The sequence below is a fragment of the Bemisia tabaci genome, chromosome 2 (assembly GCF_918797505.1).
Source record: "Bemisia tabaci chromosome 2, PGI_BMITA_v3".
Taxonomy (NCBI): Eukaryota; Metazoa; Arthropoda; class Insecta; order Hemiptera; family Aleyrodidae; genus Bemisia; species Bemisia tabaci.
The window spans coordinates 42,235,507-42,260,630 of NC_092794.1; the positions used below are offsets into that span (position 1 = coordinate 42,235,507).

A 25,124-nucleotide genomic window follows, 5' to 3' on the forward strand; every position below is an offset into this window, starting at 1 on the left:
TCCTGGAAAAACTAAAAAAAAATTCCGAAGTGCAGTTTCTCGGCCGATGAAGCTGGCAAAGGAGCATGGATTCGCGCGTATGTTGTACCTATCAATCGCGCAACTATTGCAACTTTTGAGTCAAATGTGGTGTGGTATCCCGCGAAATTGAAGGAAAAGCTTGGATTTTAACGTGGTTCTAATAACTGACGTAATTATGGATGTATGCTCGCATTGTTGTAGCGTAGCGCACAACCATCCGAATTCCGAACTCATGAGCAGGAATAGGGTATGGAATGGACCACACCGTGTAGTATCCCGCAAAAATGAAGGAAAATCTAAGCTTTTCGACTAATTTAAAATACTGACATTCACGAATAAAGGTATTAGGGTAATAGTTACACTCGCATCGTTGCATGAGAAACTAAGCACGTAATATTCGGCCGCGATAATTGGCAAAAAAGAGATTTGTTATTTTCCAACTAATTAGTTGCACCGACTCCATTATTTACAACGGACATTAACATTCTCAGATCGAATGTTGAAAAATATACATTGGCGCGAAAACGTCCATGGAAAAAAACTCAAAAATCCGAGCTCCATCAGAATCTCAGCCAAGCAGACTCTGGCGTGGGAGCATGGAGTTTTGTAATTGTCCGACCAATTGCACTCACTTAATCATCTGTAGCAAGTTTTTAACTTTTTCAGATATAACTTTTAAAAATATCCATCCGCGCGAAAACAATCTTGGAAAAATGAGTGAAAATTCGAGTTCCAGATTGTCAGCTGGAGAAACTGGCGTTAAAGCATGAAAATGTCGTAGTTTCTCGACCACCTTGCATCTACCGCATTTCTATCGTGCCAAGGAAGAACGTATGCACATTCAAGAGTCGCCAAATTCCTCCGCATGAAACATGTATTTCTGAGGAATGTTATGCATATTTTTTCTTGAAATTTTAGATTAAATTGCCATTGAAATTGTCTACAAAATTAGAAGAATAATAGTCACAATTTTCCAGTGACAGTTTTTAATCGAAGGTAATGTGGCAACGCCTGAGGGCTCATACGACACATTTCCTTAGCAAGATAGATTTAATACAGCTTCTTTTTGTCTTTCTCAGATCGAATTAATGAAAACATCAACAGTTGGAGCAGTAGATTTTCAGCTAAGAAACTGGTATGAGAGCATAGATTTTTCGTTGTTTTACGACCACTTACATTGACTCCATTATACATAGTGCGTTTTGAACTTTCTCGGATGGAACATTTTAGATATCCATTGGTGCAAAAATATCCTCCGAAAAACCAGTGAAAATTCCGGCTCCAGATTCTCAACCAAGAAACCTGACATGGGAGCATACCTAGGTTTCTCCTTGTTTTCCAACTACCTAGTTTTACAGAAACCACTATTCATAATGCCTTTTCAACTTTCTTGGATTGAGCATAAAATAATTTTGTAGCCTCGAAAATATTAATGGAAGAACTAATGAAAATTCCGAGCTCCAGATTCTTACGTAGCCTAAAAAACTTATCCAAATTCCGGAATAGGTATAACGATATTGTACCACGCAAAAATGAAAGAAAATCCTTCCTCAATAAAGTACTGACGTTTACAAATGTAAGGATTTCGCTCGCCTCGTTAAAATGTGGAAATAAAGTTAGCAAGTATTCAGTCTTCAAAGTAAGTATATGACGTGGTATCCTGTGAAAATGAAGAAAAATAAAAGCTTTTCACCTATCTAAAATTAGAGACGTTTATTATAAATGTAGGGATTCTGCTCGCTACATTAAATGCGGAATCAAGCGCAGAAGTAATCGGACTCCGGACTAGGTATATGTGACAATGTATCACGCAAAAATAAAGGAAAATCTAGGCTAGATAGCCGCATTGCTAGATATCAAAATCAAGGGCGACACTATTGGAAAACTGCTGAAAATTCCCAACTCTAGATTCTAAGTTGAGGAAACTGGCAAGGGGGCATGTTTTATTATTGAATAGGGCAAGAATTATTTTTTTTTCAATCACTCTGATCGGCTCCATTCATTATGAAGTGTTTTTACTTTCTCGGATTTAACTTTTAAAAAGTAGCATTAATAAATAATAATGATTTAATTTCATCCATTACAGAAAAATTTGCAACTTAACATAGAGTTACAAGTTCCAAAATTGGTATAACGTCAATACTTAACTAGAAAATATTTTGAGCAAGTAGTGAAACATTCCGAAACTGTATGAGCCCCATAACCTTTGAATTTGCACCCATGAATTCTTAGAGCGTACTCTTAGAAGTAGAGACATTTGAAATAAGGGGACATTCAAATACTGCATTAAATGTTTTTCCTGATTCTTTAAGATATTTTAACAACTTATTTTACATCCATAATACATGTCTTCCCTAGGAGCAGAACAAATTTTTGTTTTTCTAAAAAAAGTATAAAAAAACATACCTGCTATCTAATTGATCGTTTTATATAAAAAAACGTGTAACGCTTATGTAAAAAAAATCAAAGTTCAGACCTGACCGTAATATATGAAAAATGATAAACGCTAGATAAGGTCCTTTTTTTTTATACACAAATGTTTTATTTTTTTATATAACGCATGCATACGAAAGTGTTAAAAGTGAACATTTTTATGTAACGATTATATAAAAAAATAGGTCATCATTTTTGTGAGCTTTTCGCGAATTAGAAGAATTTTTAGTATGTTTGCGAAAAGCTCACGAAAATTATGATATTTTTTTATATAATGGTTACATGAAAATGTTCACTTTTAACACTTTTGTATGCATGCATTATATAAAAAAAAAATTAACTTTCGTACATAATATTTATCTTTTCCTTCTATGGTTCTGCTACTAGGGTTACTTAATTTTTTTTTATCTTACTTTTTTTTCTTACAAATGAAAGTTGGATTTTGTTTGAATGTCAGTGTGTTGCAACCTTTTGTTAGAGTGAAAAGAAGTTGCTTTCTCATGGAATTCGGCTCAAAAAAATTGATGAGCACTCCAAAAACATCTGATCCCAGTCTCAGTGCTTAATGCAAAACTATAAATGGCTGTTATCATGTGTCGCAGTTCTTCAATTAAAACCAAATAACATAACAACCAACATTAATCCACTCCTCTTAGCTTTTCAAACTAGGTGTAATAAGTAGAGGGCAATGGCAAAAATGCAAAACCATGCATCACTGTTTGCTACTTTGCAAATGTCCTATATCAAACTAAATTTTCTCCTTGGAAAACTAGTCAGAGTAATTTCTTGAAAACTTCTTTGATTTTTCTTCTCTGTGAGCAGATCATTCTGAATTAATTTCAAGCTAAAAAGTTGGCTTTTTTCTTTTTAAAAAAATATTAGAGTAGAAATTTTGAAGAACAGCAAAGAGGGTATGTGGTTTTGCACTTTGGTCATTGAAGTACTTTTGTTGTTTGTTAATATTTGAGAAACCCTGTCGCACAATGAGGGCCACTTCTAGTTTCGTTTGGAGTTATAAAATGGGGGGGGGGGGGGGGGGTAACTCATCCTTTTCAAATTATCATCTCTTCTTTGGCCCAAGAGCGTAGGTACCTCGATTTCCGCATGAGTTTCAGGAAGCATACGTTCATATCAACAGCAAAACTACCAGACTACGTATCTGGTTTGCGACGTCGCAGACTCCCTATCATACTTTATTTTTTAGATGGAAAACTACTCAACGTCAATTCTTGAAAACTTCCGTGAATTTTCTCCTTCGTGTGAAGTAAATGTGTGCAAAATTCGAGGAATGATATTGTTTTGTTCTCCTTCACGAAAATAAAATGGGAACGGGGATTTTTAAACACCGAAAACAAAATACGTGGTCTGGTAATTTCACCGCCGATATGTAAAACAGAGCTCACAAGGAAAATAAGATATGTCCTCACGCCAGAGGGGCGACATTGTGTCGAGGCCTCGGTATAATTTTATGAATAGAAAACTCAAAAATTCACACATTTTTTATGCAGTTGATGAGGTTGGGAAAGAATTTTAGACTTCTGAATTTTTAGGGGAGTTTTCCTGATAAGCTCACGGTGAATTTTAAATTATTTTCCTTAATATGCGATTCTTCCATGCACTCTAAAAAAAGTTTGCGACGGACCCCTAGTAAGTCTGAAGGGAACTCCTACTTACAGTAAAAATGTTATGCAGAATGAATTGTAATAATTAATTATTAGAATGGTTATGAAGAAATGGTTTCAAACCAAAATTAGTAAAAACTGAAAATCTAGAATTTGTGGATAAAAATGCTTTTTCTCTACAGTTACCCTTGTTTTTAACTTAATTGTTTTTTCTTATCTTACCCACCATGAGATTAATCAATGTCTCTTGGTGTTTACCTAACTTACTCAGTCTTCTTTATTCTTACATAGAGGAGAGTGTCATTGACACTTCACAACAAGCATTTTAAAAACTTAGAATTAAAAGATGAAAAAATTGAAAATCAACCCTGACGCTCAGTGATAAAATATCGAAACATTTCACAAGCATAGATAATTAGGACAACAGTTGCTAGAAAATCATCTAGAAGGCCAAGATATCCAAATACAATTTCAGGTACTAAATCATAAGGGATTAACACATAGATTAAAACCAAAGATAGAATGAGGAACAATTTCAATTTTGATCCGAATGATAGCATTCCATTGAGATTCGTTAATTCCTCCATCATAAAATAAGCTAGCGTTGGCAAATCTCGTAGATGGTCTCGAAACTGAAACATCAAGAATGTTGCATTGTAGACAAAATTAAACAAACATATGTAACTTCTAAGTCCAAATACTATGCTTTGCAATCACCATTTTGTAACATTATGAAATTACAGGAAGACCTTGATATATCAGGATCCATGGAACTGACAAAATGGTCCGTTGAATCGCAGCGTCCATTGAATCACGATCCAATAAATTTACATCTGCCTGAATTACATTTCATGGACAACATAAGCAAGTTTCCTACCTTCCTAATTGAAGGGTGTAGATAGATGTAGATGTTGCGATAAAATAAGGTAGGTTGCAAATTTTGTCTTTTCTGATGAGTTAATCTTTGCGACAAAACAGTAGTATTTTTATAAAAAATCGCGAATTAGAGAGGAGATAAACGACATAAAACACTAGGAAAAGGAGCTGGTTAATCGCAGAAGAGGGATATTGCTTCAAATTTTTCGTCACAATCCAGAGAGTGCATGAAATTTCCTTATCTAAGGAGTGTAGTAATTTTTAAGTTTTGGGAAATTTGGACATTTTTACTTTAATTGAGATAACGTAAAGTTTGTCCTTGAAGTCAAAAGCTTTGAGGTTACTTGACTCCTCGAATTTGTGACCAATTTTTTTTTTTAAGAATAAAAAAAAGGAAAGTGTGGGTGTATCATACTACAATAGAGGAGAAACAGCAGGCAAACTTAGATTTTCACCTCCGTAGCAGCCAACCAAACAGGCATTTTTTTTTTGTTATTCGCATCATCTTCAAATCTCTTGAAAGGCAGAGTTTACCTCTTTCTCAGTCAAGAGAACAAAAAACTGTAAAATGTTGAACATTTGTTGCGGTCTCATAATTTTTCCTCTTAACTGAGCTCCTCTACTTTCAAAAAATTGTCTGACTACCTTGAAATTCTAATTCGAAAATTCTACCATTACTTATAAAATCTGACATGAAATTCCTTCAAACTATACCTTGTACCTCCAGTTTGTTGCAAATCGCAAGGATAGTAAGAAGAGATTAGCGGGCGGATTATTGAAAGTTTTAAGCAGCCTGATAAGACATCGAATTGTGATACCTATATTGCATGGTTAAGATAGTAACTATCATAATAATAAGATGATCGTCAAACTCAAACTATTCCTTTATTGGGATGATTCCTTTATTGTAATATTTATAATAGAGAAGGAGAGGTAGAATAATATATACATAAAGTAATATAGTTATTAATATTCAAGTGCTGACATAAAACAGCACTTAAATATATTAAATCTATAAATAAAAGAAAGATATTAATCATTAGCAATAGAGAAAGAGAGGTAGAATAATATATACATAAAGTAATATAGTTATTAATACTTGAGTGTTACTTTAGAATGCCTGATAAAAGGGCTATTATGATATAATAGTTTATGTAACTTTGAAGTTACTTCTAGAGATATGTAAGCTAATTAAAGCTATTGGACTCATATTTCAACTATAGATAATTTTAAATCTCTTATCTATTGAAGTATACAAAAATTATATTGATTTATTTTATTAGGTGATTTAGGGTTATGAGTTGGACTATTAATAATTGATTAATAATTTGATACTTAATAGAAGTATGTCTTGTGATGTTTGTCGGGGTATGTGTGTCAGGAAAGGGATATGGAACCAGGGAATCAACAATAGGATATTATTTAGTTCAAGTAATTTTTTCTTTAGTCATACTTACATTTATCTTATTTTATCTTATTTTATTGTCTCGTCGTGTCGGGCCGACATAGTTTCAAAAATTGGGCCGCACGTATGTTTCGCATTCCGGACCTTCAGCAGCTGTAATGCTTTCAGAGGCATGCAGTATTCTTTATGATTTATTTCTAAGTTTTGTGATAAACTTCACCGTGATCTTATATTCATCGATATCCTGAATGGAGAAAAGAAAACAAGAAGAGCACACTCGATTTTCAGTAATCTTTAAAAACTTTTGGCCAAACATTCCATTATGTATCGATGAGAAAATAAATGACTTGTTTCATACTTACACTTCTTGAGTAGACTGACAGACACCTCTTCAAGTGCGTCACAGAAGCTTTTAAAGTTAAGGCTTGCTCTGAACAATTTTCTCTTTCCTCATCAGAAAATTGTTCAATGATCCACGTCACCTGACCAGACAAAAAAGAGTAATGAAAAAAGGAATAGATAAAACCTTCAGAACTTCCTTATTTCATTTTATTATTAATTCTACTACTTGTAAGACACTTCTTATGCCTACATCGACATTGAAACTGCAAAAATGAGTATCTGAGTTGTTATGTTTCACAATTCACGTTCCTATTTTATTTTTTTAAAAGAGATCGAAACAATATCATGGCTTGAAATTTTCACAGAATGTTCTTCACACAGAGAAGAAAAATCAGGAAAGTTTTCAAGAAACAACGTTTAATAGTTTACCATGTACAAAACCAAGTATAACAGGTCTGCAACACCGCACACAGAAATATATGTTTTTGTGGATTTATATGGGAAAAAGGTTCCATCTTTTTGAAGATGAAAATAAAACACAAAAAATGATCCTAGATCTTGAATTGCTTTTGTGTCTTTCATTCAAAAGCAAAGCACTGATTAAAGAGGAAGTTCTCTTTAAAACAATGTAAATTGTCTTGTAGGGATTATTGCATTGTTTTAGGACTTCAAACTTCAAAGTCAGTATCCCGACGAAGATAAAGCATAAAGGGACAGAATCAAGTATAAGATGAAGGAGGGAGGAAGAAATTTGGACATAAAAGTAATTTGTGCAAAAATCAAATTGAGCCATTAAATATGTACATGCATAAAATAAGTTTAATTACCGTGCTTCTGCAAACAGCGCAATGCACTGTAATTCTTGGTCGAGAATGGTGAACCAATTGCAATAGACATGATCCTGAAAAAAGAGTGAACCAAATTAAAACACTCCATGTGATGGTACTCACGAATCAATCACCATAAGTAATTTGGATTACCTGATCAACCTTTCATAAATATGACAGAATGTGGTTTTTAATTGTTTTTTGTTTGAGATTTTTTGAAACATTGCAATTTTTTATTTTTCTTTATTTTTATTATTCAAAAACTGCAGAACCTCCTGCTCAATGATGAATAAATAATTAGCTGTATAGCTACATAGTCCTGTAACTATATTTCAGTAGAATAAGAACACAAAATCTTTTTTATTACACGACTTGCTACATGGTCATAGAAATACATACATACACGGTTTTGGAATTTAGCAAGCATCAGAATGGTTTCAAGGGAATTTCTCTCAAATCTTTAGCATTTATCCATAGCTTCTTAGTCATTTTCTTATTTTGCTCTCAGTCATTTTCTCATTTTGCTGTGTCATTTTCTTATTTTGTTCTTACATTGCCTAATTTAAATCATTTGTACAATCTGTATCTGATTCATTTGTACGACTTATATGATCCCTTAAAGGGAGATTATGTACCAACTGTAAAATAAAAATAAATAAATGAATAAAATAAAAATTTAGAGGAGAGTACAAGACTACATACCACAATACGCATGGCCACAGTTAGTGGCAACCTTGAAGACAGGGTTCCCCAAACATACTGGGCAGGCACGATTAAATGTTGGTAAGATATTGTAAAATTGACCTGAAAAATTAAACGATTAGAATTATTTGCCGAGTAAGCAAATTTCCATTAGCACTGTTCACTAAAAGATAACATCAAGACAAGATAAGACATAAGATAATGACGAAAGTTAAAACTGTTGATGTATATTTTCTGCGATGATTAAATTAAATTAGATCATCTGTCTTCAAATGATGACTGGTGATATGAGATATAGCAAATTTCACGACCATCATTTGGCCAACATCCCAGTCCCTTATTACACATAATGCTTCCTCAAATGCTAGAAAATTTGTTAAGTAAGCCCAATGATCTTATGAACTTGATGAAAAGCATTTCGTTCAGATGTAATAAAATAATAATATTTATAAAAAAAAAAAAAAAATTTGGCTCCTGGGAGCAAGACTTATCATTACGGTAGAAATCTGATACAACGACCTTCTAGGGACCGGCCAAATTTAGTCGTTTTATGCGATTGTCGCTATAATCGATGCTCCAGTACATTGAATAAATGGGATGTCAGCCACAGGACTAACCAGATTGCAGGTCGTTATAACCGATATGTCGTTATAAGCAATGTCGTATTATCCGATTTCCACTGTATATGATATGGATTACATTTTGCAACATTTTTTTTTTTTTTTTTTTCAAAACTGCTTTTGTAGATGGATCCCTTTTGTTGGTAGTTCAAAAATGCCTACTTGGAATGTAAAAAGTACATAACTAAAGCAGATGAAGGCAGAAAAAATCGACCATAATAAACAGCTAAATACTCACTAGGGGTTGCTTCATCAGCTTGGGTTGATTCTTGATTCCTGAAGAGAGGAAAAGCTAAATTAGTCATAAAAAATGAGGCTGAAGTCTTCACAAAATAGTAATGGATGTCGTCATGCATCTTCACTTATATTTCTAGTGTGTATAACTGTATATACACTTGTGGCCATCTGTTAAGAAAGAGATCTCAATTCCAGGGGAATTGTCTTTGATGGAGCACTTTTCATCACGTTGGAAGAGAGATCAATTTTTCAGCCTACAGATACAAGGTAGAAAATATACATTGCTGAACTGCTTATTGATATGCAATGTGGTTCCATTGTAATAAAACTACTGGGCAACTTGCTAGCCACAAGAGGTGACTAGTAAGTGCCAAGAAACTGCTATTCAATCCAATAAGGTCTAAAGAACACTGGCCGTTTTGATATGTTATAGTTTTTATGCAGTCGACAACTTGTTAGCATGATATAAAAACTGGATGCTTATGTTTCAGTGGTTTTTGGATTGTTATCATCCAATTTCCAATTTTAAGGCTTGCCTAGTTTAACAACGCTTCAAAATTGGACTTCTGACACCTAAAGGTTAGGGATCTAGAGATCTGTAGAGGAGCATCCTTCGATGCCAAGGTGAGACTGGAAACGTTCAAATTTTGGACAAAAGATTGGTCATGTAATCCACCAATTTTTATTCAGTTCTCTGATTCCTCAAAATTTTTAACTTCACTGTCATTGTTGTTGTCCCTAAATGACAAAATAAAAAATTGAAAAATGGTAAAACAATGCTAAAATATTAAAACACTAAAAAACCAATGCATCGGCAAGAGTGGTTGCGTCATAATAACTGAAATCAGATCGCCTCTCAATCTTATTTTTTATGTTCAGGGTGTCTACTGAGGTCCACAAAAATAAAACAAGTACTTTTCAAGTACTTTTTAGGTACTTAAGGAAAAATTTAAGTACCTGCCTGGGGAAAAATTAGGTACTTTTTAAGTACCTTTTCGCGACGTATCGAAATTCTTCGATTTTGGCACTGCCGTGCGCTTTACTTCGGCTATTACCGTGGCCTGTTCGGCTGTTTCCGTCAAATCGAGGGAAATGCCTTGTTCCGTTCCTCTACAACAACCGCGCTCTTACGGGCTGATATTGTACTAATACACCTGATAGCCAACGCACAGAGGATTGCATAACTATCAGGTAATCGAACTGAACGCGCAGCGCAAAATAAGAAAAATTACGGACCTTCTGCAAGATTTACAAACTTTTAAGGTACTGACGGACCGACCTTAAAAAATGCGTACTTTTTCCGTACTTTCCGGACTTTACGGACTGGTAGACACCCTGGTTTTTTGCAGCTAAAAATGGGCCTGTTATGGTTTAAAAGGCTTGTCTCTTTAGTGTTTTAATATTTAAGCTTTGTTTGACTTATTTTTGATTTTTTACTCTGGCTGGTATGCATTTTTTGACTATATAGTTTGTACTTCATCCTTGTCATAGTTATAACAGAAAGGGATTTTTTTCTCCATACAAAAATCCTCACATTCAACAACTGATTTGATGGAGCTTAAGTCCAAATTTTAATAAAGAATGTTTGATGACAGTTTAAAAGTTTTTAACACCTGGAGACACACTTGTAATGAAGTACTTAATGAACCCTCAATTTTTCAAAAATCAACAATGCATGCCAGAAAAATAGGGAGAATATAATTTCATACCTTGCTGTGACTAAGAAGTAATGAATGAAGAGAGCAAAAACGAGGGCAACGCCTCCAAAGAGGTATAAAACCTCATTTCCGATGCCATAAATGTAAGAATCCATGATTTGAGCATAGAAACTTCTTTGTACAGGATGAAACTTCTATCCTGTTCACCATGTGGGTTGTCAATTGATTTCTGAAGATTGCAAATTCCAAATAAAAGAGCGTCCATTCAATCGCAACATACCTGAAAATAATTATCATCGATAAAGATGGTGCATCATTTTATTAAAAAAAACCTGAACACTGATCAGTGGATGCCAACAAAAATCATTCAGACGTGTTTATGTAGAAAGGAGCTATGCTGCACACAAACCCGATGCTCATAGTTTTTTTTAGCATAAATTTGTCTATTGATGAAAAGAGATGTAATGGGTGACTGCAACCTTTATGTTCAAATAGTTTTTTATCTGTACTTTCACTTTCTGCTTCTTTCATCTAACTCGTGCTATTTAAAATTTTGAGCAAAAAAGCACTAAATGCAAACTTTTGTGTAGTCAGCCTGATGCATCTTTCTTTGAAAATGTCCTTCTTAGAATTGTTCGTTAGGGCGATCCCTGTCATATCTGTTTTGACTGCTAGTTAACAAACTGGAAGTTAAAGGCAACTTCCGGTTCAACCTCGAGGAAAGCCTTGTCACTTTTTTTCAACCTCTGGTTAATTAAAAAAGACTATTCTCCACCAAGTGCATTAACATGATTTGTTTTCTCACATCCTACATAAGGTTGCATCTGCTGTCTAGGTACCTTATGCCAAAAATTCAGCTGCGTTGTCGAAGTAAACTGTTTGGGACCGTTGGGCAACGGAATTACATGATTCCAAACGCTTGGCGTTGTTCGACTCCGTTTGGATTGCCCGATGTCCTGGACTGTTTACCAAACGGAAGTCAACAAGTCATCTCAGGAGGTAGTTGAGAGCATTGAGCTAACCTCAAAATGTAATTGTGACGCGTGTCACACTCAAAACAAAACAGTTTTTAGTCAACAGAGACGACCAATAACGCGTTTCCCAACGGGTAAGTCATGGGTCACGTGATATTCGTTAGCGTTAAGCAGCCCAACGCAAATGGAAAATTTACTTCGACAACGCACCTTTCAATTGGCAGTGGAACAAGATGACCTTAGTATGGTTGTCACCAAACGACCATTCCGAAGAGTAGGGTGGGGGTTGTGGAGTTTGCAAACCAAGCGCAGGTAGTCAAATGAGGCCCATTGTTAACCAGAGAAACATGCAGAACCAGAACGAGCATTTGTCTATAGTCCCTATTGAAACTTAATATGAAAATAAAACTATAAAATAAGTACCTGTTGAGAATCAACCCGTCGTCGGTCGATATCGACCAGTGGTCTTCGTAAAGAGACAAGACTTATTATACAACATCCGGTTGAACCTTAAAAAATAGTCAACCGCCAGTTGAATGATTTGACAGGAATCGCCCCCAGTATTTAACTATGGACAAAAAAGAGGCTGATCTGCACACACCCCTAGCACCGCATCAGTAAGAATAGGCTGATAATCGGATATACAGGCATTGCAAGGAAACTCTAATGGATGCGACGAGATTATGCAGCTGAAAAGAAGATCTTCTTCCTCTTCTATGGACGCGAACTACTTAGGCTATGATAGTGGAGGAGGACTTCCTCGGAGATTAAAAGAGATAAATTGAGTGCTGCCCATTGCACTAACAGCCAAGTGTAGATTTTCCTACCAATGCACGTAAAGTTTTTCTTCACATTTAGGTATTTATGGAATTCCCGACACAAGACAAGTGTAGAGATGCATGTCAGAAGATCTCAAATTTAAGAGTAGATGAACGGGATGTCACTAAAAATAAATTACCTGCAGGAATATAATGGGAGAGAACAATAAGCAAACTATTTCATCAGACAACTAGTAGAAAAAGATGAAAGTCGTCAGGTGATCTCGTAGGTCTAATGAATAAAATCCAAATTTTTTGTCAACGCACGAATTCAAAGCATGATTGCAACGCATTTTAACGATGGGGATTTTGCACGGTAAACTTATGAAGAGGAAGAGATACAATTACAATTTTCGAGAAAAAATTCATCGCGAAGTGATAATGGAGCCATAACCTTCAAAATAAAGTAAACAAATACACAAAACCCAAAGATTACATATGATCCAATGTTTTTGATATGATCGAGTGACATCCCCTCTTTTGCTGTAATCTTTATCAGGGACGAGTTCTATAGGACGCCGTTCTGTTGTGAGCGGGTGATTGCAGCGCATTCTCGCGTAGGATCCTAGTCAACTCAGAGGATCCTCCCCCCCGAACCTCGACTCATCCATCGCCCGCTCCAAAAGTGAGGTTAAGCCGGAGATTGAAAAATAACGCATAAGGCGGCTGAATTCTTGAAAAATAAGTATATTTTTGGCGTTTTTCGACCCCTTTCGACAAGCAAGGGCCCGCCGCATGTAGTAACACGGTGAAAAATTCGATTTTTTGCAGTTATACGCGATCCTACGGATTTTAATGAAGTCCAACAACTGATAACAGCAGTGAGTTGCGAGGATCCTACGCGAGAATGCAGCACTAGTACCTGCTCACGAATTTTTACATTGACTCTTACGGGAGTCCAGGGTCCTATAGAACTGGTCCCTGTCTTTATTCTCTACCCCTTTGTTTGTTTTCATCCTTTATCATTCGAAGCTCAAAGTTCGGTCGCGCCTGTCGCTTTACCGTCGCAAAGTCATCTTCATTTCGAGCAATTCGAGCTTCCCTCGCGTAGGGAGATCGGGAGTTCGTTTGCAGGTGCTCGATTCGAGTTTTTCGCAGGATGGGAGTTCCTTTCGCGTTTAGCTTCAGACTATTCAACAACAGGTGCATCCGGATGATGGCATTCTCCTAGTCAAATAGTGTCTCAGTCCCAAAGCTCTATCAAGATCCTCATCTTATTCTTTGTGGCCATTGGCGCTGGATAATTTGTTTTTTGTGCACGCATTGGTATTTTGATTACACACGGTAAAACCTTCATCATCCTATCGAGAAACAGTTTTAGCAGCACTACCAAATCTTCGGTCGATGAAATTAGTTTCTATTGCTCACACCTCAGTCTCGACATGAAGTTCACTGCCTTATTTTTCGTTTGCATTTTATACCATCTGAGTTACTTTACAACTGTTAGTGGGCTCATAGATGAAGTTGAGGATGTGTTCTCTATATCCAAAGATATTGCATCCACTGTATTCAAAGCATGGGATACCGTGTCCGAGCATTTACCTGTTGATCAAAGTGAAATCACACCACCATTCCTCAGGAAGAAGGGAGCGAAATTAACTTCAAAGATGAAGCTCATCACCCATATGCTAGAAAATGTTGACCGAAGAATCAATTCAGTTACCATCAGTGCTGTTTCAAGCTTGCGAAATGATTTTCAGTCTATCGCTCACTACGAACTGCGAGTAGGTGAAGTTCATCGGTTGACCGGAATCATTGAAGATGCCTATGCTCGGTTTGTGGGTAAGTTACCATGTATCATGATTCACTGAAGATTCGCTGTAAAATTGGTAGTTGTTAGGCTGCTCTATCATATACATAATTTCTACTTCTCGTTTGTGTGAGTCAGTCGGTCTGGCCTTGGAATTTGCATAAGATTGATTTTTTAGAAGGTGCTTGAATTTCACTCTGATAATTTTTAGGTACCAATAATTGACAGCGATAAAGTTTCGATGTGTAGAATTAACATAATATTTTACTTCCAACACATTGCTTGGAAAAGAATTCTATGTCCAGAGAAAATCTTAATCTATCCTCAGAGAGAACCCAAAATTGCGGACTCGGATGCTTGCTATTGGGAGAAAACTGTGCATTTAGAAAAAAATAATGAGGAAGGTCTTTAAAATTCTACAAGAAGTGGTTGTAAAGCAATTGATTTTTATTTTTGAGATTTACCGATCTATAATGTAGACAGGATACTGTTCTACCATCTACCAAGGTAACATTCTCGGATTAGTTTTTTAGTAAGCAGTTATGAAAGGGTTTCAATTTGCAAAGGACCTTTTGTATTTCATGTTTTTTATGTATATAAACGTGGATTCAAAATATTCTTATCAACTGAATTTAATTAACAAATCCCAATTCTAAAATAGAATAATTTCTTTTTTTGCAAGCAAGTAGCAATTTAGATACTTTTTCTTAAGTAATAGAAGACGTAAGGTAATTTAATGGTCTTGCAGAAAATTTCAGCTACTAAACAGTAGCTGAATCAACCCATGAATTTTTTTATGACATAATTTGTGAGTGTTACAACCGAAGGTTTTTATTAAACCTCAATTGCAAGCAGTGTTCCAACCCCACGAGCGCCATGTCGCCAAATGCTCCTAAAAAATCGGCCATGGCCCCTAAAAAATAAAGACCCTGCGCCAAACGTGGCTCCTAAAAAATTGTCGCAATCCTAAATGACGGTTTGATGATTTCAAGATTTTTGTCAGTCAGCCTGGACTGAACGCGCATAGCAAGCAGTTGCGCGCGGAACTTCGTCGCGGCAGCGGCTCAGCAGATCGAGAATCGTACTACTTATCGTACATACTATAGAATCGTTCTACTACTTTTCATAATAGGAAGTCAGAAAAAGTAGTATTATTTAATTGAACAAACTTTAAGTAAACTAAAAGCTCCTTGTTTTAAATCGGAATATCATGCCTTTGGCCTTTCCCTTTCCCAAGTAATGGCTGCGAGCTGCAACTTGCAAGTCCTGTAACTGTGTATCTTGCGTATAACTTTTCACTAAATGCGCCGTGATATATAGGCAAAAATTCAATTTGGCCCCTAAAAAATCTTCAATGGCCCCTAAAAATTGAACTTGATGGGCCAAACGGCTCCTAAAACTTGGAGATGAAGTTGGAACACTGATTGCAAGTTATTCATGCATTCCAATTCAGGTTTTTCTCATCTTAAGTCCCTAAAGTCTGAATGTCAAAGTAGTGTTATTAGTAAGTAAACTCTTCCTTTAAAAAACACAGGGTCTTCGGCAGTCTGGAAAACTTAGAAAGTCGGGGAATTTATGGCAATCTGGAAAAGTCCGAGAATTTTGCGTGCAGCCTTTACCAGAAGTCAGCGCAAATAAAAAGACAAAAAACTAAGTGAAAATTTTGTTAAAGGGTCAGAGAAAGTCAGGGAATTTGAAAATGAAGAAATTATGGAAACCCAAAAAATGGTGTGTGTAAAAAAAACCTCAAGTACAAAAAATGTATAGTGTTTTATGCCCAAAATCAAGAAGAAATTATTATACTATGTTTCAGCATATTTACCGGATGGAACTGATATTGGTGACAGTTATTCAGCTATAAAAGATCAGCTGGATCTGGTGAACGAGGAGACTCCAGGAACCAACATCCGTCTTCGACACAAGCACATTTCTCTGGACCCCGGCAATATCACTGAAGCCACTTACAACGCAGAAGGTGTCGAAGGCAACACGCCCATTAGAGTAGTCTCCGATCTTTCGGAAGAGTCTGAGAAGAAACCTACCCGGGCTCATGCACGCAAACTCAGTGATAGTTTCGAGCCATACACATTAGAAAGTTTTGCTCATGCAACTGTTTCTCATAGCAGTGATTCAGTGATGCAGGTGCTCCACACTCTTGCCCATCAACTAGTACCACACAGGGAAGGATTCCGTTTCCATCTAAAGGATGGCTTCCTGTCATATCTATCTACAACTTTACAGGTAAGCTGCTCTCTAGTATTTTCAATTATTTCTTGGATTTCACCAGAGTTTTTTTGGGAGTCTCAACAGAGTATTTTTTCACAGCAAAGGAGTAGCCATACTCAGGACTGTAGGTCAACATAAGAGAGAAAAACAGCAGAACCATTGTCACCAGATTATGCAAAAAAATCAGCACTTTCTCCATTTAAATAGTTATTCCATTACTTCCATTTTAATTAAATGGCACAACTTTGCAACCTTGAGCATAGCATTGCTAAGCGTCTTGGTTGTTTTGGTAGTTATATTTTTGGTTCCTTTTTCTTATTTTCTTGCAAATATGAATTACTTTGGCCCATAGAGGATGCCGCAGCTGGTCAGCCTGCCCTCGTTTACTTACCTACTTGCTTTTACCCCATAAGATGCAAATTGTCCTCTTCAAAACAACCTTTTCCACCTTCCAAACCAATGTTCTTTCATTGTTGCAGTATTATTGCATTGGGTGGCGGCTAAATTGTAAAACAACACTTTACTAGCATACCTAACAGTTTTGCCTTCATGAATGCACCTTGAAATTTACTAAACAAATTGCTCAATGCTCTGAGCACATCAAAAATGTTCTCAGATGTCCTCCAAGAGCTTGCTCAAAATTTTTGAGTACTTAATCTTGGATTTTTTTTTGTTTTGTTATAATGCACGGATCTGCGGATGGCACGCACATTAGACCCTTGGGACTAATGCGTCCCACCGAGCCACTTTTTCCAGCTAGATGGAAAAGAACTAAAAAAATCTCACCTAAATAATAAATCATTGTAATCGATCAACTTTAATAAGTAATTAAAAAATTATCAGTTCACTTTAATCAGACAAGATTACTTGGAGATACTGCAAAAGGAAAATATCATTTAATATCATTTCGTCACTAATTTTTTTTTTAAGTAACCCCCCTCCTTTTCTAGTCGCCACCAATGAAGAGAGGTGTGAAGCTTCCTAGAATCTATCACTCAGAGCTTATCTTGTCAATTTAGAGCAAAGAGAAAATAAGAGCCTGCATTGAATAGGGAAAGTGCATGAACGTCTGATCTTCTGGCATTGCTTCTCAGCCAATTAGACCCCTTGATGACCACTTCTGAATTCCTTATGAAAAATTACAAGGGAAATCGAAACTGTATATTTTTTTTCGAATTCAGCCGATTTTGGGGGAAATGATGTCCATTAATGACTTCCGGAGGATTCGGCAATTTTATTGATGCGTAAGACACTCCACTTTCTCCAAAAAATACCAAAGATCTTGATTTTTGAAATTTCAATTTTCTTCCACTTGGTCAGCGGGGCAGTCAAAAATATCAACCCCAAAGAAGAAAATTGAAATTTCTAAAATCAAGATATCTGGTGTTTTTTGGAGAAAATGGAATGCATTAAATATCAATCAAAACGCCAAATCCTCCAGAGGTCAGTCGTGGGCATCATTTTCCCGGGGAATCGGCTGCATTCGAAAAAAAAATAGTTTCAATTTCCCATGTTATTTTTCACAAGGAATTCAAAGGCCGTCGTCGGGTGTTTGATTGACTGAATAGCAATCGCGGGAAGATCAGGCGATCACGCACTTCCCTATCCAATGCGGGCTCTTATTTTGTTTTTGATTTAGGGATTTAAAAATTCCCCAACTTGTAATCCACAGGTCGCAGCAAACGGCAAACCAGAGGCAGATCTGGAGTCGTGAGGCAATTTTCACAAATGTTGAGTTTTTCTCTTTTTTCCATGATCATGGAAGGGTGGGTCACATGCATTTTACCGTGAAATCGGGCATTTTGCCATGAAATCGGAAATTTTTCCAGGAAGTGAAGCGGTAATTTCGCCATGAGGCAAGAACGCCGGACCGCGTGAAGAGGTCGCGGCGTTGCAGCACTTTTTGCAGCGTTGCTCTGCCGTGCTGAGGGAGAACGCTGTACAAGCCTTTGACGTTGCCAAATTTTCTTCTATGAAATGTGAATTTCCTGGAAAACTCGCGAACATTTTTCTCAGAATTTCATTCGCAATTTTATCTACAGTAACAGAAAATTCAAAGGAAAAATATTCATAACTCTCTTCAAGATTACTTATCATTTTACTGGAGGAAATTTGGCAACTCTCGAGTGTTCATACGACGTTTTTCCACAGCACGGTAGTGCCAGTCAAGGTTTTTTTTTTTTTTTTTTCTTTTTAGTGAGCACCCACCCCACTCTAACGAGATTTCGGACGCGAAACTCTGACTCTCGCTTGGACGGGCCCAGCCCAGGCGCAAAAGCGCGAAATGTAATCGCTGCAATTCACCACCCCCGCGCGGCGGGTAAATCGTCAGCAATCGTTTGTTTTGAAAAATTTCCTTTGAGTTTAATTGCATCCACTCGCGGCGCCGCGCACACCAAACAATGTCAACTCATAAATATAAATGAATATCCTTTTTCACTCTCTCACTTTCTGGCTACGAGTTAGCTCGAAGCCCAACCACATTATGCCGCCGTTTTGCGCCCTGCTGCCGTTTTTCGCGAGCAACCGTGGAAAATCGGGGTCTGTCGCAGCGGCGTGATGTGTATTGCGATATATAGATCGATCAACCATTTAAACCTTTGTAAAAGATCGATAAACAGGGTGCTCGCAACGAATACCCTAATAATCGATTCTGTACCACAGCTTCAAATGGGGAAATATCGATAATCGATCATTCACGCCTCGTCACTGGTCTATCGGAGTGAGAATCTCCCCCAGGGACGTTTAAATACAACCCCTCAGGGACGTTTAAATACAACCCCCCAGAGGTCTGAGCTCGCCGGGGGGGGGGGGAGGGGGGGGGCGGCGGCGGCAGGCCAGACTTATGTAAGCCATCGTACTTTAAAAAAAAAAAAATTCCAACAAAAATAATTTTTTGCAGCCTCTCTGGGGTGAATTGACAGGGGAAAGGGTTCAGGCGATCAGGCCAAGCTTACGTAATTCAAAATGGACAGTAAGAGGTTTATCTCGGCAGTCTCACAAGGGTGACGGAGGGGAGAATTCAGAAAGTCTGCCAAAATGCCTTCGGTGATACTATAACGTCCTCTTTTTTGTTATTCTGCCGTGCTAAACAAGAGCGCCCTGTAAGCATTCAGACGTTGCAAACGTATCCCAGTCCTCCAGTAAGATGTCCATTTTTGAGGGAAAGTATGAATGTGAAGGTGTGACATTTTCAGATACTTTAAATTGAATTCCGAATGAGAATCTCTGACAATTTGGAAGAAAAATAGTCACAAGATTCTAAATAAATTAATCTTTTATCAAAAGAAAGGTCAAAGGTTTATCAAAGTTTTTATTTCATAAAGGTTTTATCAAGTTTATAAACGTTCGGACGCCCCAACGCAATTCGTCCAGATCTGTTTTTCTTAAATGGAACATTGATACTTAATACATCCCAAGCGTCGTCAGGTGTGGCTGACACTGATAAAATGTTTGGTGAATATTCTTTCAGGCCTGAAAAAAGTGAAACTTGAATTTCATGCAAATTTTAAAGAAATCTTTTTTTAAGTAACTGATTGTGAGTAAAAAAAAAACTGAGCGAGTAATCAAGCATATTAAAAAAAAAAAAAAAAAAAAAAAAAAAAAAAAAAAAAAAAAAAAAAAAAAGTCTAAAAATCTCTTACTACCCATAAAAAATACGATGAAAACGTCGTTCAACCCTCCTTTTTCAGTTTCGGTCTCTCTTTACAACAACGAGGACGTTTTAAATTCACAATCCCAATTCCCGAATCTTGTCAGTTCACCGCTTCGATTAACACTCGTTTATTATCGCGATGGCGACCAAGTGAGCGTACATTGATCGGCCTAGAATAAATTGAGGCGTTTCATCATGTCTAATTATTTCATCTCGCCGCCGTTGTCATACATCGACCTTTAAGCGAAGAGATGTAGCATTTCAGATTTATGTTGCTAAACGTTACATCACGCTGAAGCATTTAATACGGAAGCGATACCGATTAGCTCACGTGCCGACTTTGACATTGTCGCGCTGTCACAAGTAGAGTAGAAACAGGGTGATCCAAAAGTCCGCTCCATTTTTATAACCCCCTGGGGTTTTTCCTCATTTCATGATGATCCCATCAAAATGTTGAGGGGTTCCAAAATTCGTCGCTTCTGCCCTGTAGCTCTTTCATAATTGCGAGTCACTATCTCAATTTGTTCAAAAGTTATAGGGGTGCTGCCCGGCGCTGCGGGACTTTTGGATCACCCTGTATACTGCCGTGCTAAGGAAAAACGTCCTATATGCATTCGAATGTTGCTAAATTGCCTCCCGAAAAATATTTATTTTCGAAGAACTTTATGAATATATTTCCTTGAAATTTTCGGACACTTTAGATCAAATTACGAACACAACTCTCCGAAAAAATTTACGAAACATACTTACAAAAATTCACGAAAATGTGTGGTTTGTCAAAGGAGACTTGGCAACGCCTGCAGGCTCATACGATGTTTTTCCTCGACCGTACGGTTGTAGGTGTGAGTCAAGCTGTGACTCAAGCTGTTGGTCTCGCGACATTCGTTTCGCATGGTTCTTAAATCCAGAACTTTCGGTCTCCGTATGTACCAGGAACACGGACCCAACGTGCACAGAAAAAAACGCTCCTGGTCTAAGAACCACATCCATTGGCTTCATAGAGATATCTATGGTGAACCGTGGAAGTCGAAAGACACGTCCTGTGATTTGCAGATTTTTTGTCACGTCTCATTTTTTTAATTTAAATATTTGAACCGTGTTTAGCAGAAAGGAACCGCAAGCCACAATAGCTTTTGCCAAAGAGCTTGATGCAAAAACGGCTTTTTTCGCCCCCCTCTGGAATTTCTTCAGACTTTGTCTATTGATTACTCATACTTGAGCGCTTCTTTTCCCAAATTTTCAGACCCCCGAAAAATTTTGGGGGGGAGCTAGGGGGGGGGGGGTGGAAGTCAAAACCTGTGAACCTCGATATCTCTCGAACGAAGAAAGATATCGAGGTCCGGTTTGGACGAAAAATCGTCTAAAATTGCATACTTTAAGATTCTAAAGGTCAAAATCCCGATATCACATTTTTAAGTCAACATATGTGCTTTTTTCCAGTTTTTAGGTCTAGAAAATTTCTTTTCAACGAAAAATTTACAAAGATCTCAATTTTTTATTTGAACCAAAACCAGTTTTTTAAATTGTTCGTCTTTTTCCGCATCCAACGAGTGGTCCATTAAGCTGGGGAACCAAACGGTTCCGGAGTTATGATCGATTGAAGTTTCCGCTCAACGCGCGCCGACCGATTTTCGCGCGCAAAAAAGTCGGATTTGACTGTTATTAAATCAGATTGAATGTTCAAACTGAGCAAAATACATTATTAGGGACTCTTGAGGGTCGCTGACTTCAGAAATTACAGATACTTCCAAATAATTCACGTTTTTAAAATTACAGCTCCGTACAGGACCACTGAGCGGCCGGTCAGCGCTCAGTGGGCCTCTAAAATAGCGCTACGGAGCTGTAATTTTAAAAACGTGAATTATTTGGAAGTATCTGTAATTTCTGAGGTCAGCGACCCTCAAGAGTCCCTAATAATGTATTTTGCTCAGTTTGAACATTCAATCTGATTTAATAACAGTCAAATCCGACTTTTTTGCGCGCGAAAATCGGTCGGCGCGCGTTGAGCGGAAACTTCAATCGATCATAACTCCGGAACCGTTTGGTTCCCCAGCTTAATGGACCACTCGTTGGATGCGGAAAAAGACGAACAATTTAAAAAACTGGTTTTGGTTCAAATAAAAAATTGAGATCTTTGTAAATTTTTCGTTGAAAAGAAATTTTCTAGACCTAAAAACTGGAAAAAAAGCACATATGTTGACTTAAAAATGTGATATCGGGATTTTGACCTTTAGAATCTTAAAGTATGCAATTTTAGACGATTTTTCGTCCAAACCGGACCTCGATATCTTTCTTCGTTCGAGAGATATCGAGGTTCACAGGTTTTGACTTCCACCCCCCCCCCCCCTAGCTCCCCCCCAAAATTTTTCGGGGGTCTGAAAATTTGGGAAAAGAAGCGCTCAAGTATGAGTAATCAATAGACAAAGTCCGAAGAAATTCCAGAGGGGGGCGAAAAAAGCCGTTTTTGCATCAAACTCTTTAACTGAGCACTTTAATTTTTTATTAAAGAACGGTTGTGTTGTTTTTTTTTTTTAATTTTCAAGGAACTAGTTGCGTACTATGAAGACAATTCACTGAAATTTGCCCAAAAATCCGCACGACCGTTTTCATGTAAAAAATTAAATTTGACGATAGCTGATATTGCTGTTCTTCTCTGTTTAACGCGGTCCATTTATATGAACATTTTCTCGGCATTTTTACGAATTTTCCTCATTGCGTCCAGGATATTTTTTGAACATCTCAGGGAACACTTACTCGAATTTCGTTTTTTCCTCTCCAAAAACCAATACAACGGTCGAGGTCTCTACAAATCTCAATCGAGGCACGTGTATTTCAACTTTCATCGCAGGCATCCTCCGTGTTACAAAGTCAGGTAATTTTTTTGTCTTCGCCCCGTGGTAAACGCTTGTGCCTCTCATCAAGTCAACGAAGGGTTCAAATCGTCGTTTCCCTTAACGAACGAACGAACGCACGTATTTCAATGTTGCCGAGCATTTTTACCAGGAGAATCTTGGGCATTTCCTTCTGAACATTTCCGCGATTTTTCCTCCGATCTTATGAAAATCGCCTTGGTAGATACTTTTTCAGAAGAATTATTTATTTATTTTTTTTTTTTTTTAAGTTGTTTTAGGTACCCCAGGAGCACGACAACCTTGTATGGTAGCTGTAAAAAAAATGAAGATAGATAAGGAATAATCAAGGGTTTATTGGGTTACGTATCTTTAGAGGGTTTCAGATTGGAATAAGTCTGTCGAAAAATTGAATCGTATGAGCCGATTTCGCATCCTTGGAAAGGAGTTACGTTCCTCCGTGGGGAGGGGAAGGGGAAGGCGAGGAACTACGGCAACAACGGACTGGAATTTCGTGTGATGTTGTTTTGTACTGATGGCCAAGAGCCCTGCAGGTTAACGGAATTCATCCAGTTACATGAGCCTCAAAAATCAATATCCGCTTTTGCACGGCTCTAAAAAATGTTTCGCATAGTTAGTGAGCTTGTTAAAGCCTTTGAAAAGGTCAGTTCGTTTCGGCGCGAACGCGCGAGGCCGGGGCCGGGAAAATCTCCGCCTCTTTTGTTTCTGAAACGTTATTGAAACGCTCCAGGAACGGACGATGTGATAAGCCTCGCTATGGCTATGACCCTATTACTTTGTTTCAAAGCCAGCGCCAGCCCAACCCCTATTTTCGAGATGATCGGAAGCAGGGTTCGCGTATAGGATAAGCGTTAATTTCCCCCAACAAATCGCATTAATCTGAGATAATTTCTCCTCTGAGGTGGAGAATTTCATAAATTTTACTCTAATTCCCGGCGCGGAAGGAGGGATGTGATGCCGTTATGGGCCGAAATCGGAACTGACCTGGATTTTTGTAACTCCGACGGTTTTTTATAACAGCCTGTTGCAAACGTCAGCTACTAGAGCCGGAAAAACAGTTATCTCTGCTGTAAAAAGGCTCAAAATTCACGATGAGTTCATCGCGAATGTTAGACACAATCTTAACTTCACAATCTGCGTTAGAAATAAGCTTTTTTTAAGCTTCTCGCTTCTGACTGCTTCTGTAGATTGACTTCGTTTCCAATCCGTGAAATTACCAATTCCTGCGGTTATTCACTATGTAACTCCTCCGTCCCTACATCACCCGACTTTAAGTAACGGAGAAAAAAAGGTGGTCTGGGACACCCTGTATAAACTTTACCACACTGTATCACTACTGATCGCTAGATCGTAGTGTTTACGGCAATCTTAATCTCCGAGCAATTGTGCCCCTTAAAGTAAAGACAAATCGATTAAAGTTGTTTTTAACCTGAAGAACTTAAAAATATTTGCATTTCTTTATTCAATTTTTAAACGACACTAGGATGGAATAAGGTGGGGCGGGCTTCGTATGCTAACATCTCAGTCAGTTTGAGCAACGCATACAGTGATATTGATACTAACTCCATGCTACAACTATTCATACTCCATGGACACGCGTGTTGCATAGAGAAAGATGGAAGGCGCTTTGAGCACACTATACTCTACAGGGTGTACCAAAAGTCCGTCCCACCCCTGCTAACTTTTGAACGAATTGAGCTAGGGTAATGAAACTTTGGGAATGTTCCTATCTCAAAGGGGACCATCTTTCGGGGGGGGGGGGGGTCAAAATTTTGGTCCCCCCTCAGGGGGGGCGCGCGGGGCCCCCAACTTTTTTTTTCAAATGGCAACCCCTATCTTGTGATACATCATTCGAAAGAACATAAAAAACTAAGAATTTTGGCGCAAACCGCAGATCAATATCTTAATTTTTGACCGAGTTATGATAGGTCAAAGGTCAAATTTGACCTATTTTCAAAAAATCATAACTCCGGTTCAAATTATAGTAAAGAAAAAAATAAAACGGGAAAATTTACTAAATTGTGTCCGCTTTTAAGTAAAAATTGCAGAAATTACTTCGCTGTAATTTTAAGGGGGGGCTCGGACCCC

The 25,124-nt window shown here is 37.5% G+C and overlaps 2 protein-coding genes across 4 annotated transcripts in view; one reads left to right on the plus strand and one right to left on the minus strand.

The window, feature by feature from the left end:
• Nucleotides 1-1,719: 1,719 nt before the first annotated feature.
• Nucleotides 1,720-12,949, minus strand: LOC109040018 (E3 ubiquitin-protein ligase RNF170). 3 transcript variants are annotated; one of them, XM_019055770.2, is made up of 7 exons: nucleotides 12,676-12,948; nucleotides 10,795-11,023; nucleotides 9,087-9,124; nucleotides 8,229-8,330; nucleotides 7,527-7,600; nucleotides 6,720-6,839; nucleotides 1,720-4,708 (listed from the first exon to the last, which is right to left on the minus strand). In XM_019055770.2, the coding sequence occupies exons 2-7, from the start codon at nucleotides 10,896-10,898 to the stop codon at nucleotides 4,439-4,441; spliced, it is 708 nt and encodes a 235-aa protein (XP_018911315.1). In that variant the 5' UTR covers nucleotides 10,899-11,023; nucleotides 12,676-12,948; the 3' UTR covers nucleotides 1,720-4,438. The 3 variants fall into 3 exon arrangements, with proteins under 3 accessions (XP_018911315.1, XP_018911316.1, XP_072153433.1); XM_019055771.2 differs by lacking the exon at nucleotides 12,676-12,948 and adding an exon at nucleotides 12,141-12,590; XM_072297332.1 differs by lacking the exon at nucleotides 1,720-4,708 and adding an exon at nucleotides 6,434-6,601 and having other exon boundaries at nucleotides 12,676-12,949.
• A 565-nt stretch (nucleotides 12,950-13,514) lies between these two features.
• LOC109040038 (uncharacterized) overlaps nucleotides 13,515-25,124 on the plus strand; it is a 68,289-nt gene continuing 56,679 nt past the window's right edge. The window contains exons 1-2 of the mRNA XM_019055802.2: nucleotides 13,515-14,317; nucleotides 16,099-16,526. Of these exons, the coding sequence (XP_018911347.1) occupies nucleotides 13,918-14,317; nucleotides 16,099-16,526 (828 nt within the window). The 5' untranslated portion in view covers nucleotides 13,515-13,917. The remainder of the gene's footprint in view (nucleotides 14,318-16,098; nucleotides 16,527-25,124) is intronic.